The sequence below is a fragment of the Mus caroli genome, unplaced genomic scaffold (genome assembly GCF_978045245.1).
Source record: "Mus caroli unplaced genomic scaffold, Mus_caroli_1 scaffold_5, whole genome shotgun sequence".
NCBI lineage: Eukaryota > Metazoa > Chordata > Mammalia > Rodentia > Muridae > Mus > Mus caroli.
This window is the reverse complement of record NW_028227260.1, coordinates 68,518,730-68,536,602: the sequence shown is the minus strand read 5'-3', so window position 1 is coordinate 68,536,602 and position 17,873 is coordinate 68,518,730. Positions and strand designations below refer to the sequence as shown.

At 38.9% G+C, this 17,873-nt stretch overlaps 2 protein-coding genes across 7 annotated transcripts in view; both read left to right on the top strand.

Annotated features, from left to right (window-relative positions):
- Eda (ectodysplasin A) overlaps window positions 1-17,873 on the top strand; it is a 407,507-nt gene that overhangs the window by 337,822 nt on the left and 51,812 nt on the right. The gene's annotated exons all lie outside the window — the stretch shown is intronic.
- On the top strand, window positions 6,583-7,737 carry LOC110286504 (endosome-associated-trafficking regulator 1-like). 2 transcript variants are annotated; one of them, XM_021152879.1, is made up of 2 exons: window positions 6,583-6,664; window positions 6,728-7,737. In XM_021152879.1, exons 1-2 carry the CDS (start codon window positions 6,583-6,585, stop codon window positions 7,735-7,737), a joined length of 1,092 nt encoding a protein of 363 aa, XP_021008538.1. The 2 variants fall into 2 exon arrangements, with proteins under 2 accessions (XP_021008538.1, XP_021008537.1); XM_021152878.1 differs by having other exon boundaries at window positions 6,583-7,737.

The following is a 17,873-nucleotide window of genomic DNA, read 5'->3' as shown; positions in this document are numbered from 1 at the left end:
GATGGAGAAGAGACCAGACTGAAGCCAGGAATAATACCTGAAATCTGCTTCCCAGGCACAACCCCCCCCTGGCCTATAGTGGAGCTAATAAAATGTGTTGAAAAAAAAAAAAAGGAGATGAAAACTAAATATAAAAGGTTGAGACAAGATTCCAGCTTTTCTTTTAAATGATCGGTTCCCAAGGGTTTATTGCATTTTTTAAAATAACTACTACATATAAGCCAGTGTGAATTAAGATCTTTAAATATAAAACATATCCCATGCTTAACCCCCCCCCCAAAGCAATGTAAACTATCTAATTAATATATCTACATTGATTCCATGGTTAAATGAATGTATTTTAAATATATGCAGCTCAGTAAAAAGAAAGTATGGAAACTTCAACTGTGTGTGTATTTATTGTATTTATGTATAGTGCATACATACATGTGTATTCAGGTTTACATGCCCAAGTAGGGACAAGAAGGGGACTTTGAATGTTTTGTTCTGTGACATTCCTCCACCTTATTCCTTTCAGACAAGATCTCCACTGAACCAGAGCTAGGCAAGCAGCTAGCAAATCCCCAGAAATCTTCTTGTCTCCAGCTTTCTCACATAGAGTGTTGGGGTTGCAAGCGCACTCAGCCACACACAGCTTTTTTATATGGGATCTGAACTTGGGTCATCAGTCACCTCAAATCTGATTTTTATTTACTAACAAAATTATTTAAGGTATTATATAAAATTACTGCTAGATACTGTGAAGAAAGCTTATGTAAAATATAATTGAATATTATATTTAGACTTCTGTCCATTCCCAACAACTTTATTATATATATATATATATATATATATATATATATATATATATATATGAAGATGTTCCACAATCTGAAGGAAAAGAGGATCCAAAATGTGAAGCCACTCTAGTCCCTACATATTTTGGATAAAGAATATCAAACCATTATAACAATTCTGTAACACTTCTCTTTGTATGTATACACTGATATTTTTGGCTAAAATCTATTTAGTTTATATTTGAGGACTTAGTAACTCTAATGTACTTTATTTGGGGCCTTCTGAAGCCTCGATTGAAACTTTTAATGACTACAATAGCAATATGTGCTTCTTCTAAAACAGAATTCAGCATTAGAAAAACGTGTATTATAACACAAGGAAACCATCAACTCAGTCTCAGCTCCTACACACTGTCAATATTAACACTTAAATGAGTTTTCTAGTTATATTCACTCTAAGGTCTTAGAATTTGAGTGTTAACATTTTTGTTCTTCCTTCTCACTTTATCTGATACTATACATGCAATGGAAAGCTGTAAGTCTATGTGTGGTCAATCATAGAGCTAAAGCAGTGGTTTGTACCACTAGAATAGAATACTCTATTGTTTGTTTGGATTTATTTTCCTGACCATATCTTCTCTCCCCTCAGCAAAAGACGTGCCATTTGACTTGTATTTATGCTAAAAGCTACAGTGAATCCAAATCAATGTTGCAAGATTTTCTTAATACCCTTTGGGGGGAAAAAATCAGAGACCTAGAGGCAAACTATAAAACTAAAAATCACTGTTTTAGTGTATTGATCTCCAGCAAAGTATCTGATCATTTCTCCCAGTGGGTATGAAACAGGCTTCTGAGGGGAGCATAATGATTTGGAAACATCACATGTATCCATTTCACCTTCAGTCATAGGCTTCTCTCTATTCTTAGGAATCTGCTTAACAGGGGTAGTTTATAAGGGAGAGAAAAGAATCTAAATGTGAGTTTGGGACTATGTGCTGCATCTTGACATTTTTCTTTCCAAAATTCCCAGAGCTCTATACAAAAACATTAACAGAAAAACAACTAAGTACCACAGACATTACAGAAGCTATTTTCTTTGTGCATGCTACTGACTGACAAATTCAAGGATTTTTGCATACTTTTTCTTTACTAGATACCAAATAGTTATATTTCCCTTTTCTTTCCAATTAAGCTAAGTCATCTATTCAACATCATATTCTCAGAAATTACAAAAATGGATGTTACAATTTTTTAAACCTATTTTTTTATATATGGGTATTTCGGACTGCATCTATGGCTATGTACTATGTTTGCACAGTGCTCATGGAAGCCAAGAAGGCATTGGATCCTGCCTTGAATCTCTGGAACTAGATCCAATTCAAGGCTCTTAACCACTGAGCCATCTCTCCAGCCATCTCTCCTAAAATGGGTTTTAATCATATGCTATATGATCCCAGTCCCAGCAATAGTTGAGACCTAAAAGAAAAATAAATCCAAAAAATTTTCTTATTGCTATTCTAATGAGTTTCTCTTTCCTTTCTCTTTAGAAAAAAATGGCACACTTAAAGTAGAAATTTGTAGCATGGCTTTTCTCTAACCTAACCCTATTTACTCAGCACTTCCAGTTTATTTTTGTTATGTGTGTGTGTGTGTGTGTGTGTGTGTGTGTGTGTGTGTAAAAGTACTATAATATACAGGCTAAGAAAGGACTCCTTAGAATTTCTATCCATAAACTGTTTTACAAATTCTTCCTGGAATCATGGTTATTCACTGTTATATGTGATCCCATATAAGAATGCTAGGCTTGTTCCGAAACAACAAAAAGATAAGTTGGAATTAGATACCAAAAGATCACTTTCAATAATTTTAGATATAATAGTACTTATGTATTTCTATGATTTCAGTTTATTTTTGCTATATAAAATTACTGGATTTATGAAGCACCATGTGATCATGTCTATTAAACAGAATGATTGTTACACAGAACAGTTAGGTAAAAATATATCTAGACTGCTTATCTAATTTAGCCATTAATTGGCCGTGATGCTTAGATCAACCCCACTTAATGTTGAAAGCACAGGAAGGAAATGACCTAACTCTAGTCTTAACAACCATAAGGATATTACCAAGATCAATACATCAGGAATATATTGGATTATAGAGTACTTGCTTAGCATATGGGGGACCCTTTGTTCAATCCCTATTCCTATAGAAAATGAGAAATGTATAAAGAGTTGCTAGAAAATGCTTTGTATATTAAACATTATGTACACATACGGCTCTTCAGATGTGATTACATTTTCAGCTCCAACATTCAAAAGAATATTCATTTCCTGTTCACTTCCCTTGTACTGTGAAGATATGACCACAAGGTCCTCTGTGCTTGTCAGTATAGTTAGAAATGCCAGCCATTGTACAAAAATATATTTTATTTGAGAAAAAGAATATTGTATCACATTATCTCTTATAAAAATTAGAATAGAACATTTTGTTAAAATGACTAGACAAATAGAAATGCTATATTATATGTGGTATGCACAAAACAAAATTTCTAGGTACCTGAATAATACTTTGCTTACTGAAATATAATGAGGATTATGATAGTCGTTTCCTTTTTTGTCTTTTTAAATTAATACATGTATTATGGGACCCATCATGGCATGATGTTTTGCTCTAGATGTGTATTATACAGAGATTCCATTGAGCTAATTAAACATATCCCAACAACTTAAGATTTTGATGGTGAAAATGTTAAATGTCCATTTTAACAACTTTAAAATATATATTACATTATTATCCATTATGGTTACTATATAATATAATAACCAAATGTATTTCCCTACTATAATAAAGACTTTTTTTAATTAGGTATTTTCTTCATTTACATTTCAAATGCTATCCCAAAAGTCCCCCAACTCCGCCCCCACCCACTCCCCTACCCACCCACTCCCACTTCTTGGCCCTGGCGTTCCCCTGTACTGTGGCATATAAAGTTTACAATACCAAGGGGCCTTTCTTCCCAATGATGGCTGACTAGGCCATCTTCTGTTACATATACAACTACAGATAAGAGCTCTGGGGGGTACTGGTTAGTGGATGCTCACAGTCAGCTATTGGATGGATCACAGGGCCCCCAGTGGAGGACTTAGAGAAAGTACCCAAGGAGCTAAAGGGGTCTGCAACCCTATAGTTGGAACAACAATATAATTAAGACTTTTTAAAACTAAGTTTCTGATTCATTTTTTGATTTGTGTGCATGTGTGTTTGTGTGTGTGTGTGTGTGTGTGTGTGTGTGTGTGTGCAAGCATGCGCACACATGTACAAACACCACTGTACAGGTGTGGATTTCAGAGGACTACTTGCAGGGAGTTGATTCTCTTCTCCTATCAGGCGGGTACTACAGATCAAACTCAGGTCCTCAAGCTTGGCAGAAAGTGCCTTTGCCTGAGTCATCTTACTAACCCTAAACTGAAGTCTATATCCTTTGTTCGCTCTCTTTCCTTTTTCATATCTCCCTCTTGGGTGGAGAAGGTACCCATCTACCTCTTGCAACCCCTTTTCCTCTATGTTTTTATGAATTCCACTGTTTATACTCAGATTGTACAGTGTTCACCTCTCTGTACCTCGTCTATGTCATGTCACTTAGCATAATGACCTAGGGAAAAAATATCTATATATAACTTTTGAAAAAAAACTTTGTTTTTAGATACATATATATATATATGTGTGTGTGTGTGTATATATGTATATATATATATATACACATATATATGTATATGTGTATATACATATATATATATACACATATATATGTATATGTGTGTGTGTGTTAACCCTCATTATATATGGGCACTACATGCATGCCTGGTGCTCACAGAAGTTAGAGGGCATCAGATCCCCCTAGCACTGGAGTAATGAATGGCTGTAAGCCAACAAGTGGGTGCTGGGAAAACAACCCAGGCCTTCTGCAGAAACAATATGTTTTCTTAATTGAGCCATCTCTCAAGCCCCCAGAATTTCTTTTCTAAAGTTGTATAGTTTGAGTTTATCTCTGTCTGTCTGTCTGTCTGTCTGTCTGTCTGTCTCTCTCTCTCTCTCTCTCTGTGGGGGGGTCACACAGGGAGTTGAGAGGTCAGGTGGGGTGGGAGCTGGGGGCATCCACATGGAGACAGGGTGGGGTGGGGAGGAAGTGTGGGATGTGGAGCAGTGGGAGGGTGGATGGTGCAGGAAATGGAATATGGAACATAAAAATAAATTTAAAATAACATAGCAATTCCTTTGAATATGTAACCAGAAGTAGAATTCTTAGGCCATACAGTAAATTCTATTTGTAGGGATTTTTGTTTAAGCTTCCATACTATTTCCCAAAATGTCCATACCAATTTATAATCTTACGAACAACATGTAAGGGTTCTTTTATTCTTATTTTCTCTTGTTTGCCAGCATTTATCATGTATTATTATGTTTATAAAAGCAACCCTGCAGTAGTTTGTGATTGCAGTTTTTATTTTCACTGTCTTCATAGAGACACTGAATATTGTTCATGTACTTGTCCACTTGTAGCTTTCTATTAAGGAATGTTTATTCAAATTCTGGTCTTACTTTGAATTGGGTTGTTTTGTTGTTGTTGAGTCCTTCTAGACTTTACCCTCTTCCTAGCTATGTAGTAGGTTGTCCCTGCTCTCTATTGTTTCCTTTGCTGAGAGAAGTTCTCTATGTCCTCACAAATACTTGTTCCCATCCTTTTTTTCTAGTCATCCTTGTGATGTGAAGTGTGTCTCACTGTAGCTTTGTTATTGTTTTTTGGGATGTATTGTGATGCTGAGGATGGAAGCAGTCTTGTTGGATGTAGGGAAGCACCCTACCAACTGGACACATCCATAGCCTCATTGTAGCTCTGATTGACATTCTGTAGTAACTATGCCAATTACCATTGGCCAATTGTATCTTTGGAGAAATATAAAGACAAGGCACAATTAATAATAAACTAATTACAAATAAATATACGTCAAAACCTCAACTCATTTTCAAATGAGTTTTTACTGTTTCTGTGGTGACATAAGAAAGTCTACGGTATGTTTCTCACTGTATAATTTGATGTTCAGTAGTAACTCAGATGGTTCTCTGATTTTGTGATGAATTTATAGCTCTGTTGCTTCTTGACAAATGTGAGCCTCACCTTGCCATCCTCCTTTCTATTTTGTTTGCCTCCCTGTGGAACTAGATAGTATGAACTTGAAACAAGAAGTCAATATTTCATCGCCATGACACTTCTATGAGGACCATTTCTTTCTGTCTTACACTTAACAAAGATGAAACAATATTGTAGTCATAGAGGTATATCTATGCCTTAACATTCAATCAACATATATATGGCCTCTTTAATAATTTTTTGAATTTCGAGTTTAGGAGTGTAACTCAGTGGTTGAAATGTTCATGAAGCCTTGGGATCCATCTCCAGTACTGCTAAACAATTGATGGAATTTTGCCTGTAGAGTCTATTCTATGATGTTAGCTGGTAGGCCCTAGCAACCTGTGCTTTTTCTGAACAGCTTAGTTACAGAATGCCTTAGCAAAAGGATCTGCTGATTGCTATAATATACCAAATCTCTGCCACAACAAAACTGTTACACATTTAAATCAAAAACCTTATCTCTCAACCATGAAATTATATCGCTTTTAAGTAATGTTAAAATTAATTTATTAAAAACAAGCCTACTTGACAACCCATTGCGTCGGATAAGGCAGGTGCTGGTGACTGCATTGTGTGCGAGCGACGAGGCCGCAGCCTGGTTAGGGCACAGAGATGTCCAGCTACACACGGCAGCGGCGGCGGGGTGTGCCCCCACTATCACAGACATGGAGCCGCGTGGTTCCTGACAACTTTGGCTATGGAAAGTGGAAATGTACTAAACAAGGTCCATCGGGAGCCCATGAGACACACTTTGGAGGTGACAAACTTGAAGACCTTGAAAAAGCCAATCCATTCTCCTTCAAAGAGTATTTGAAAACCAAGAACCTCAGCCTGTCAAACAAAGACATGACCACCAGCCGAATCTACCCGAAGGAAGCCTCAAGGCACCCACTGGGACTAAAGCACAGCTCCCCTGCCTCCAAGCCCATGGGATATGGCCTAGAATATCAGCAGCCACTCTTTGAAGACCCAACAAGAGCCAGGAACTTAGCGGAGGATGAAGAAGATGGATGGAATAGAACCTATCTGCCATCTGCTGTGGGGCAGATTCATTCCTCTAGAGCCACACAGAACTTGTCACACCGTGGCACCTACCTTTCCTTTTTCTCCAACGCATCAGAGCTGGCAGGTCCTGAGTCTTTGCCCCCGTGGACGCTGAGCGACCCTGACTCCAGGACCTCCCCAGCATCTCCAGCTGGGAGTCCTAATGCAGACTTTGCAGCTCATGAAGACTCCCTAGGGCACAGACACCTGCGGACGTTGCAGATAAGTTATGAAGCACTGAAAGATGAAAACTCTAAGCTCAGAAGAAAGCTAAATGAGGTTCAGAGCTTCTCTGAAGCTCAAACAGAAATGGTGAGGACACTCAAATGGAAGTTGGAGGCAAAGATGATCAAGGAGAAGAGTGACTTCCATGGCCCCAAGTCAGCAGTCCAACAAGTCAAACAGAACCTCGAACTGATGACCAAACGGGCTGTAAAAGCAGAAAATCATGTCTTGAGGCTGAAACAGGAAATAAATTTGCTTCAGGCACAGCTCTCAAACTTGAGGCAAGAAAATGAAGCCCTGCAATCAAGCCAGGATGCCAGCCTTACTGTAGTGAAGCAGAGCATGGATGTGGCCTTGCAGAAACTCCGTGTTGTCATGCACAGTGCACAGGCATCCATAAAGCAGCTGGTGTCTGGAGGAGAGACACTGAACCTTGTTGCTGAACTCCTTAAGTCTATTGACAAAATTACTGAAGTTAAAGCTGAGGCGGACTCTTAAGAAGTTCTACCTGCCACCGGGTCCCCGAAGGCACCACACATCTTCCAAATATGTTCCTATCTATGCGTCCTCACCAAAGTATTTCACAACCTAAGCATGTGACTGGTCATCTGCAGTACAGGACTCCTTTCCACCAGTTGCACCTAACAGTTTACATGAAGTCCCACTGTTCAATAGACTCACTGATTTACTGGAAGACATTTTTATAAGACCCAGCAACTTTTAGAAACCAATAAAGCTGAAACAACAGTTGTGCAAAAAGCTTCTTTCACTGTCCTCTCAAATTTAGCTCTAGGATGAGGTCAGGCTCAGCCTCAGTTTTGTCCTCCCACCAGGACCATAGGGCCAAGGTGACACACTGTGCACATTGCAAAGCTTCATACACCCTCGACTGTGTGCTGTCAGCTTTGGAAAGCCATTTGGGGCTGTCGGGTTTGATGCAGGTTAATGTGTCTGTGTGCCTTTTGCATAGTGCAGTTCAGACTGGAATCAAAGCACACACCCACTGGGGGTATCAGCACCAGCTCTTTGGGCTGGCTGGCTGGCTGGTTTTTGAAGGACAAGCAAGATATAAGCAGCACCCTGTGCTCTGCTGAGGGGTCAAGGTTTGGGGGACACTTTCCTATAGGTTTTTTTTTTTTTTACTTTCCTTTTCCCCTCCTGTTGAGATTGACCGCTTTCTTATCTAAATAAATCCTGAAGATCATTAAAAAAAAAAAAACACCATTTGACATACCTAACTCATATATTCTTTATTCACTTATCTAAGATGAGGATTATGAGTGACAATATGAATCTCTCTCCTGAAACCACTGACACCATATCTCTTGGCCAAAGAATGCCAGTAAGTAAAAGTCACCAGTGCACAACTGAGATAGAGCTTAGTGGCACAGTGCTTGCCTGGCATCCATGGATCCATGGGTTTTATTCTGAGCTCTGCAAATAAAAAACATAATCACTAGTGCAGAGAGAAGACACACACAGGGGGCGGGGAGAGTGCATTCTTGCCATTGTTTATGTGAGACTTAGAGCTCTGCTATTGCAAGCTCCAAAAGGACCCTACTCTCACCAACGTTAACTTCTACTCTACAGTAATTGTGAATGTCAAAACTTGCTTTAGACACAAGGAGCTAAAGTTTCCTGCCACTTATTTCTTTTATTAGAGAAAAACAAAGCGCTTTACAAACCTACAAAGAAGTATTGTGTAGAAAAGAAAGTTGGCTCAGACCAAAAATGATCAGTTTAACATTCAAAAAATTTCTAGTGCATGCCTTTCTAGTCTAGAAAAAAAAATCTCCATCTCTGAATTTCCTTAGAAATTCTTTTGCTATCATTTATCCCTTCAACTATTGCTACTGTCACAGATAACTTTAAAAGTTCCTGAAAATGCATTCTGAGGGTGTTTGGTTCTCTGCTGAATTATAAATAAATAAAAAGAATAAAAATGTTCTGCTCTAAATTAATCGGGCCTCTGCATCATAGCCCCTCTTTCTGAAGCTCAGGAATCTGTATGGAAGAGAGGGCTGAAAAGATTGTAAGAACTGGAAGCCATGGAAGACTATAAGAAAGTATTTTGTGGCCATGACAGGGCAGCTGCACACATGAACTCATGGCCACTATGATTGCCTGCACAAGATCAAGCAGCCAAATTCTAGCACATACGCTGGAGGGGAGCATGAAGTCCTGCCCTAGGTGAGGAGGTATTAGCAGTTGGTAGCTGCTAGGGAAGGACATGTTGGTTTTCTTCAGGAATGTGACCCTTGGCAGGTCATGATGCAGTGGATGACCTGCGTCCCTATGGATACACTGGCACTGAGAGAACTAATGAGTTTTCAAAAAGAAAGCAATCAAAGATGGTAAAGCAAGATGGTAGGAAAATGGGAAGCATTTTGGAGGGGAAGAAATTAGGGGTGGAATTGACAAAAATACATGTATGGACTTCTCAAACAGTAAAAGCAACTAAAAACAAATACAATAGTCCAGATATATCACAAAAGCAAGGCTGAATGTTGGAAAGAGGAAGCAGATTGCTTGTTTTGTTTTGTTTTGTTTTGTTTTGTTTTGTTTTGTTTTTTAGCAGTTCCATGTGAGGTTTATTGAGAAAGAAAAGGGCAAGGTGGTGGCAGAAAGAGGCAGGGTGGGGGCGAGAGATTTTGAACTTGAGAAACACTGTGATGTTAGGCTCCATGGGTTTCCTGTTGCAGCCAAGATAACTCAGTAGGTCTGTACAGGATCCTCCTATCCAACCACCAATAGGCACAGAAGAAAGACTGCTTAGAAAAGCCCATCTTTTATATCCAAAGGAAAGCAGATATGGGTAAGATTACAACAGGAACATTTTTTGCCAATACCTGTCCTACCTGGTCAAAAACCAATGAGAAAAAAAAATCTAATTTTCCCACTGCTCTGCAGTTTCTTTTTCTTTTTTCTTTTTAAGCTTAGTTAAAACGTGAAATTTTTATTTTTTTAATTTTTTTATTTACATTTCAAATGCTATCCCAAAAGTCCCCTATACACCCCCCTGCCCTGCTCCCCAACCTACCCACTCCTGCTTCCTAGCAATGGCATCTCCTGTACTGGGATAATCTTTGCAAGACCAAGGGCCTCTCCTCCCAATAGTGGCCGACTAGGCCATCTTCTGCTACATATGCAGCTAGAGACACGAGTTCTGGGGGTACTGGATAGTTCATATTGTTGTTCCTCCTATAGGGTTGCAGACCCCTTCAGCTCCTTGGGTACTTTCTCTAACTCCTCCATTGGGGGCCCTGTGTTCTATCCAATAGATGACTGTGAGCATCCACTTCTGTATTTGCCAGGCACTGGCATAGCCTCACTCGAGACAGCTATATCAGGGTCCTTTCAGCAAATTCTTGCTGGCATATGCAATCGTGTCTGGGTTTGGTGGCTGATTATGGGATGGATCCCCAGGTCAGGCAGTCTCTGGATGGTCCTTTCTTCCATCTCAGCTCTGAACTTTGTCTCTGTAACTCCTTCCACGGGTATTTTGTTCCCCATTCTGAAAAGGAGCAATGTATCTACACTTTGATCATCCTTTTTCTTGAGTTTCATGTGTTTGCAAATTGTATCTTATATCTTGGGTATTCTAAGTTTCTGGGCTAATATCCACTTATCAGTGAGTACATATCATGTGAGTTCTTTTGTAATTGGGTTACCTCACTCAGGATGATATCCTCCAGATCCATCCATTTCCCTAATAATTTCAGGAATTCATTGTTTTTAATTGCTGAGTGGTACTCCATTGTGTAAATGTACCACATTTTCTGTATCCATTCTTCTGTTGAGGGACTTCTGGGTTCTTTCCAGCTTCTGGCTATTATAAATAAGGCTGCTATGAACATAGTGGAGCATGTGTCCTTATTACAAGTTGGAACATCTTCTGGATATATGCCCAGGAGAGGTATTGCTGGATCTTACAGTAATACTATGTCCAATTTTCTGAGGAACCTCCAGACTGATTTCCAGAGTGGTTGTACCAGCTTGCAATCCCACCAGCAGTGGAGGAGTGTTCCTCTTTCTCCACATCCTCGCCAGCATATGCTGTCACCTAAATTTTTTATCTTAGCCCTTCTGACTGGTGTGAGGTGGGATCTCAGGGTTGTTTTGATTTGCATTTCCCTGATGATTAAGGATGCTGAACATTTTTTCAGGTGCTTCTCAGCCATTTGGTATTCCTCAGGTGAGAATTCTTTGTTTAGGTCTGTACCCCATTTTTTAATGGGGTCATTTGTTTTCTGCAGTCCATCTTCTTGAGTTCTTTATATATATTGGATATGAGTCCCCTATCAGATTTAGGATAGGTAAAGATCCTTTCCCACTCTGTTGGTGGCCTTATTGTCTTATCCAGAAATTAATCTTCTAGATGGCTCCCAGAAACGTGTTGCTAGCATGTGTGAGCAGATAGCTGGTCTTTTCCCACTACTGACCAAAACAGATGGCACTCCTATTCTGCTGCTGTACTGTCTTAAATTGGGCTAGTGGTGAGCTAAGTTGCCATTCCCACTGAGCAGCAAGGCAACACTATCTTCATTTCAGTGAGTGCTGATAGGGGCAGGTGCTGGGCCTTCACCCCTCCCCACTAGCAGGAAGGGTATAGTAAGTTCCCTGCTTTCCCCTCCACCTAGTGTCAGAAAAGCTCCATACTCACGGGCAGCAAAGAAACTAAGAGGCAGCATGAAGTAGGACTACCCAGCACTCCCAGCCCCAACCTCTGAGGTCAAAACTAAAAAGACCCACTGGGGAATCTGAGCCTCTAATTCAGTAAGGCTTAAGGTGGTACAGGTAGAACTACTTAGCATTCTTCATTCTGCATATCCTGGTTGTCACCAAAGCATAGCTGGAAGCTGAGCTTGTGCCCTGCCTTCAGAAGCTGCAGAAGCTTTGGGGGTTATTCTGCTATCACTTGCCTACTGTCAGCACAGTCAGGAGTGGCTGAACTCATGCTTAACCTATTTGGGACAACAAAGCATAATTTAGTTGCAGATGGCCACAAGAGTCTGAGCATACTGCATGTACAGACTACCTGAGTTTTAAAGATTTCAAGAAGATCCAGAGTTTCATGATACAGTAGCTTTTAAACTTTGACAGTTTAAAAGTAACGGTTTTAAAACTCACTCTCCAATCAGATTATATCTGACAGGGAGATATAATAATATCAATGACAAAATAACCCACTAACAATAAAAAAATCTCTTGAAACAGATACACAAAATCTCATCAAATAAATAGAAATTATAAAACTATGAAGGTTGGGAATTTAAAAACCTCAGTTGATAGACTGCATCAGCTAGAGACAACAGAAGATGGAATCAGTGATCTTAAAGACAGATCTGTAACTTTAATTCTTTCAAATCCTATTTTTAATGATGGTTCTTAAATGCTTTAACCTCCCTTCTAGCCCACCACCCACCAGAGGTAGTAGAAAGGAAAGGATACAGGGGGAGGGGGGCATGGATCTGTTTAGAAAGGTTCTTTGGAGAAACTCCCATCTGTGTTGTCTGGAAATCCGAAGTTCAGTTCACAGGTCAGCAGCAGCAGCTCAATCCACTCACATACACTTTACAGATACACCAGCAGTCCAGTTCTGTATAGTAAGGATAGCAAACACAAATCAGTAGTCATGGCACTACCTACCAGAGGCAGCCGGGCTTCACTCAGCCTTGGCTCAAGTCAGCAGGAGGAACACCAGGAGAAGTTCTTTCTCAGCCAAGCAAGAATCAGTGAAGACTGGAAACCCACAAGCATTGCACAGCTAACTCTATAAGCAAGCCTAACTCTAATTAAAGAATAAATAAATAAATAAATAAATAAAAGCCTAACTTAGCCCCCATGACTGTCCATTGAATTCTATTTATACGCCCTCCAAACATCACATGCCCTCCATGTGTCTTGCTTCAGCACCTGGTGTCTGTTTCAGCTGACATCACTCTGCCTATCAGCCCGAGCCTGCTGAAGTGGCACACCACCAGAAGTAGTTTTGTGACATGTTTCTCTCTATAGTATCCCTACAAATGCAGCTCAACTATGAAATGTAAAGTGGACCAATATATGTGTGTTGTTAGCAAAGAATCTTTCATCATGTGTCTTTTCACATGCTTGCTTTAGCAGTACATCTTCTCACCTGTGTCTGCTTCAGCCAAATGTTCCTTCTTGAGTCTGCCTTAACCTTTCACCTGTGTCCACTTTGGGAAAACACTTCTTTCATGTGTTTGCCCCAGTAGAACACCATCGAACACAACTGACTTTCCAAAGAACCCTTAAGTTTCCACTTCACAAATTAGCCAATAGGCTGATATACTTGAATGCTTAGTCACCATGGAGTGGCACTATTTGAAGTATTTGGAGGTGTGGCCTTGTTAGAGGAAGTATGTCCCCGGGGGTAAGCTCTGAGGCTTCAAAAGTGCATAACTAGCCCACATATAATCAGTGTCCAAAGGATAAGAGAAAGAGGTGTATAGTAAGAGAAAGAGGTGTATAGTAAGGACTTGTAAGTTAACGGATGTTTTGGAAAGGGAATTCTGGCACATACAATGTCAATAAACCTTCAAGACATTGTGCAAAGTGAATTGAGGCAGTGAAAATAGACAAATACCATACACTTCTATTTATATGACATTCTGAGAATAATCAAATTGATAAAGAGAGATCATGGTGGAGGGGATGACTCAGTGGCTAAGGGCAGTTGTCACCAAGCCTAAAGAGCAAAAATTAATGCCCAGGACCCATGTGGTGGAAGGAGAAAACTGACTCCCAGAAGGTATCCTCTGTCCTTCACGTTTGTGCTGTGGCACACACCCCCAACACACAAAAAGGTAAAGAAAAAGAAAACTTTTAAAGAGAAAGGAGAATGATGATTGTAAGGAGGTTGGGGGTAGAGGGTATTGCAAGATGAAAAGAGTTTAAAAATACCAATATAAATATACTAAACACTTCTGATCTATACCCATAAAATTGTTACAATGGTAAATGATATATATTTTATCACAATTAAATTGATTGTTTAAAAAATAAATTTTGGCTGAAAATTCCACAAACTTGGCAAAATAAACAGTTACAAATTTAAAGAGCTGAGTGATATCAAAGTATGATAAATCTAAATAACTCAAATCTAAGGTATGTCATAATTAAGCTCTTTGGTTTCGGGGGGTTAGTTTATTTATTAATTTATCTATATGTCTGTCTATTTATTAGACGATCTGGCAAGCTGTCTGTGAACTCCCTAGTTAGCCCAGACTGACACTAAACTTGCAAATCTCTTGGCACAGCTTCCTAAATGCTAGGATTATTATATTGTGCCACCATGTCCAGCTCTCATAATTAAACATCTGAAGGCTAAAGGTAATGAAAACTATTCAAATAATCCAGGGGAAAAGATGCATTAGTTATAGAGGAATACCAATTTAACAATAAACATATTCTTGTGTGGCATACAAGTATTGAAGCCAGAAGAAAATGTCATATTTCTCAAGTGTTAAAAGAAAACAGCTGTTAATTGCAGATTCTATATCCATAGAATCCCTTCAGACGTGAGGATAAAATAAATGAATTTCTATGCAAAGAAACTTCAGAGTATTTGTTTCTGGCAAATATATTCTTAAAGATTATCTAAAACAAGTTTTAGAAACAAGTGATAATAGAAGAGACCTCAGAACTTCAAAAAGAACAATCCTGAAAGAGTATATATAATCGAATATCCTAGTTCTCATAAATTCCATAAATTATTTTGATAGTTGAAACAAAAAATGTGCCACTATCTGATGAAATGTTGAATGTATAGAGGAAATACCTAATCATAATACCTAGAGTCCTAAGTCCATAAATACACAGAAAATTAAAACCATTATTCAAATAAATACTTGTGCATAATTATTCATAGCACTATTATACTATTTCCAAAGCAGAAACGACCTAAATATCTATCCACTAATAAATGAATGAATAAAATGTGGTATATGCATGCACTAGAACACTATTCTTCAGAATACCAATATGTGCTGTAATGTCCTTGAACCTTGAAAGCATTGTGCTTTATGAAAGACACCTGTAACATATGGTATGATTCCGTCTGTTTAAGAAATACTCAGGATAGACAAATTCATAGAGACAGAAAGTAGATTAGTGCTTCCTTTGGGGTGAGTATAGAGGTTGGAAGAAAATTAGGAGTTTGATAAAATATAGAATACAAGGTTTCTTCTCAGGATAATGAAAATCTATTATGGCAGTGTTTGACCGCACTAAAGTCATTAAATTTTACACGGGGCTTCTTTCCTCCTTTCTCTCTTTTTTCTTTCTTTTCTTTTTTGTTTTTGTTTGTTTGGATGGCACAGGAAATGTCAGAGGAGAACTCTAACAAATATTAGAATTAACTCAAACTTTGTCCAATCTCTTCTAGAAAATAGGGAAGGAATGAACATTGTATCATTTACTTTATGAGTTTAATGGCACCGTAATACCAAAATGAGATAAAACATGACAAAATGTAGAAAATATAAGGACCAAAGTCCTTATCAAATTTGATATAAAAATTATCAACAAGATATTAATACTACAATTACAAAACAGTTGTACTTCATGATAAAGTGGAATTTGCCCCAGGCTTTATGCAAGACTGGTTTGGTATTTGGAAGTAAGCAAATTTAGCCCCACATATTGAAAGGACCAGTGAAACAGCTCAGTGAGTAAGGGCGCTTGAGTTCAGTCCCTGGAACCTCCATAGGAAAAGGAGAAAATGGACTCTGCAAAGTTGTCCTGTGCCTTCACACATGAGCTGTCTCATAGACACACAGGTCTAGTCCAGAGAGACAGCACAGCAGTTAAAAGCACTTGCTGCTCTTCCAGAGGACCCAGGTTTTATTTCCAGCACCCACATTAGGCAGCGTACAATCATCTGTAACTCCAGCTCTGAGGGATCCAATACCTCTGGCCTTTGCAAGCAGCTGCACTCAGATATAGCTTTAAAAAAAAGTACAACTAGCATCATACTTTATGAAGAAAAAATAGTGACAGCTTCCTTCCTAAGACTGAAAGAAACAAAGCACTTGTAGTTTCTTATTGTTATTGACACAGTACTGGAAAATACTAGCTGCTTCACTAAAACAGGGTGTAGGAAAAGACTACTGGTTCAGTTCAGGTTTAGGTTGATGAGACCTTATAGGTGTCGCTTCTGACATTCCTAGGAGACAGATCTCATAGCAAACTCCCTGATTCTCTGGCTCTATGATCTGTCCACTCCCAACTTCCACGATGATTCCTGCACACTCAATGGTTATCCAATACTAAATGGCCAGCTCTAAAAACATACATGCAAGTAACATGATACGACTAAGCAGGTTGTATTTATGTATTTAGGAATATTTGTTTATTTATATATTATATATGTACATTATATATATGTATATATATATATATCACAAAGATTACTGAAAAGTGGGCCATGGATTTGAAAAAAAAAAGAAAACAGGGGACTATATGGGAGGTTTTGGAGGGAAGAAAGGGGGAAGTGATTATATTATAATCTCAAAAAATGAAGAAATTAATTTTTAAAGGTATAACTGGTGTTTTTTTTTTTAAGGAATGGGGATTTTTGTTGGGTGGTGGTAGCTCATGCCTCTAATCCTAGCATTTGGGAGGCAAAGGCAGACAGATCTTTGTGAATTTGATGCCAGCTTGGTCTACAGAGCAAATTCCAGGACAGCGAGGGCTCCACAGAGAAACCCTGTCTCAAAACAAAACAAAACGAAATGAAACAAAACAAAACAAATAGAGATTTTTGTCTGGCTAAAGCTTGAGCAGGTTCTTTGTATACTATCACCACTGCCGTGAGTTCTTACCTGCTTCTCCGCTGTCTTGAAACCAGTTTCCTATAGGCCTCACTACCTCTGGCTTCTACAGTCTTTCTGACACCTCTTCTGAAGTGATCCCTGACTCATTGGAGGAAAGAGTGTTCTACAGATGTCCCACTGAGGGCTGATCAGTCCATGGTCTCTTATTTTCTGCATCTTGATCAGTTGCAGGTCTCTGTGTTAATTACCATCTACCCTGAAAAGAAGTTTCTCTGAGGAGGGTTTCAGAGATCAACTGATCTGTAGTTAAGATGTTTAACCATTAATAGTCAGCTTAATTAATACTGTTGTCTATCTTGAAAAGTAATGGTAGTATGTACCCTATCTTAGGTTCTTGGCCCCAATATTTATGCCAGGTATGAATTTCAACTTGCAGATCAGACCTCAAATGAAGTTAGAGAGTGGTTGTTTAGTCCCATGCTATTATTGCCATTACTGCACCAGTCAGACATGTCTTAGAGGTAAGCCTTTAAGTGCTACTCCTACTAAGGAACTATTGAGTTTGGTAGCTGTTGTAAGATGATTAAGGATGTGGCCCCTGGTAACATCAACCATGCTCCAGTAGAAGAAGCACACATCACAAAACAACTTTTATTTAATGAGATTTTTATGAAGTGAAGCAATGTAGAACAAGGTCTCACTGTGTAGTTGTAGCTTTCCTGGAAACTTGCTGTGTAGACCAGGCTGGCCTGTAACTCATAAAGATCTACCAGCCTCTACCTCCCAAGTGCTGGGACTTAAGGTGTATGCCACATGCTTGTTGGTGTTTTTTTTAAT

Excerpts from the sequence above, each read along its gene's own strand:
- LOC110286504 (XM_021152878.1), top strand. The coding sequence starts at position 6,583 with ATGTCCAGCTACACACGGCAGCGGCGGCGGGGTGTGCCCCCACTATCA.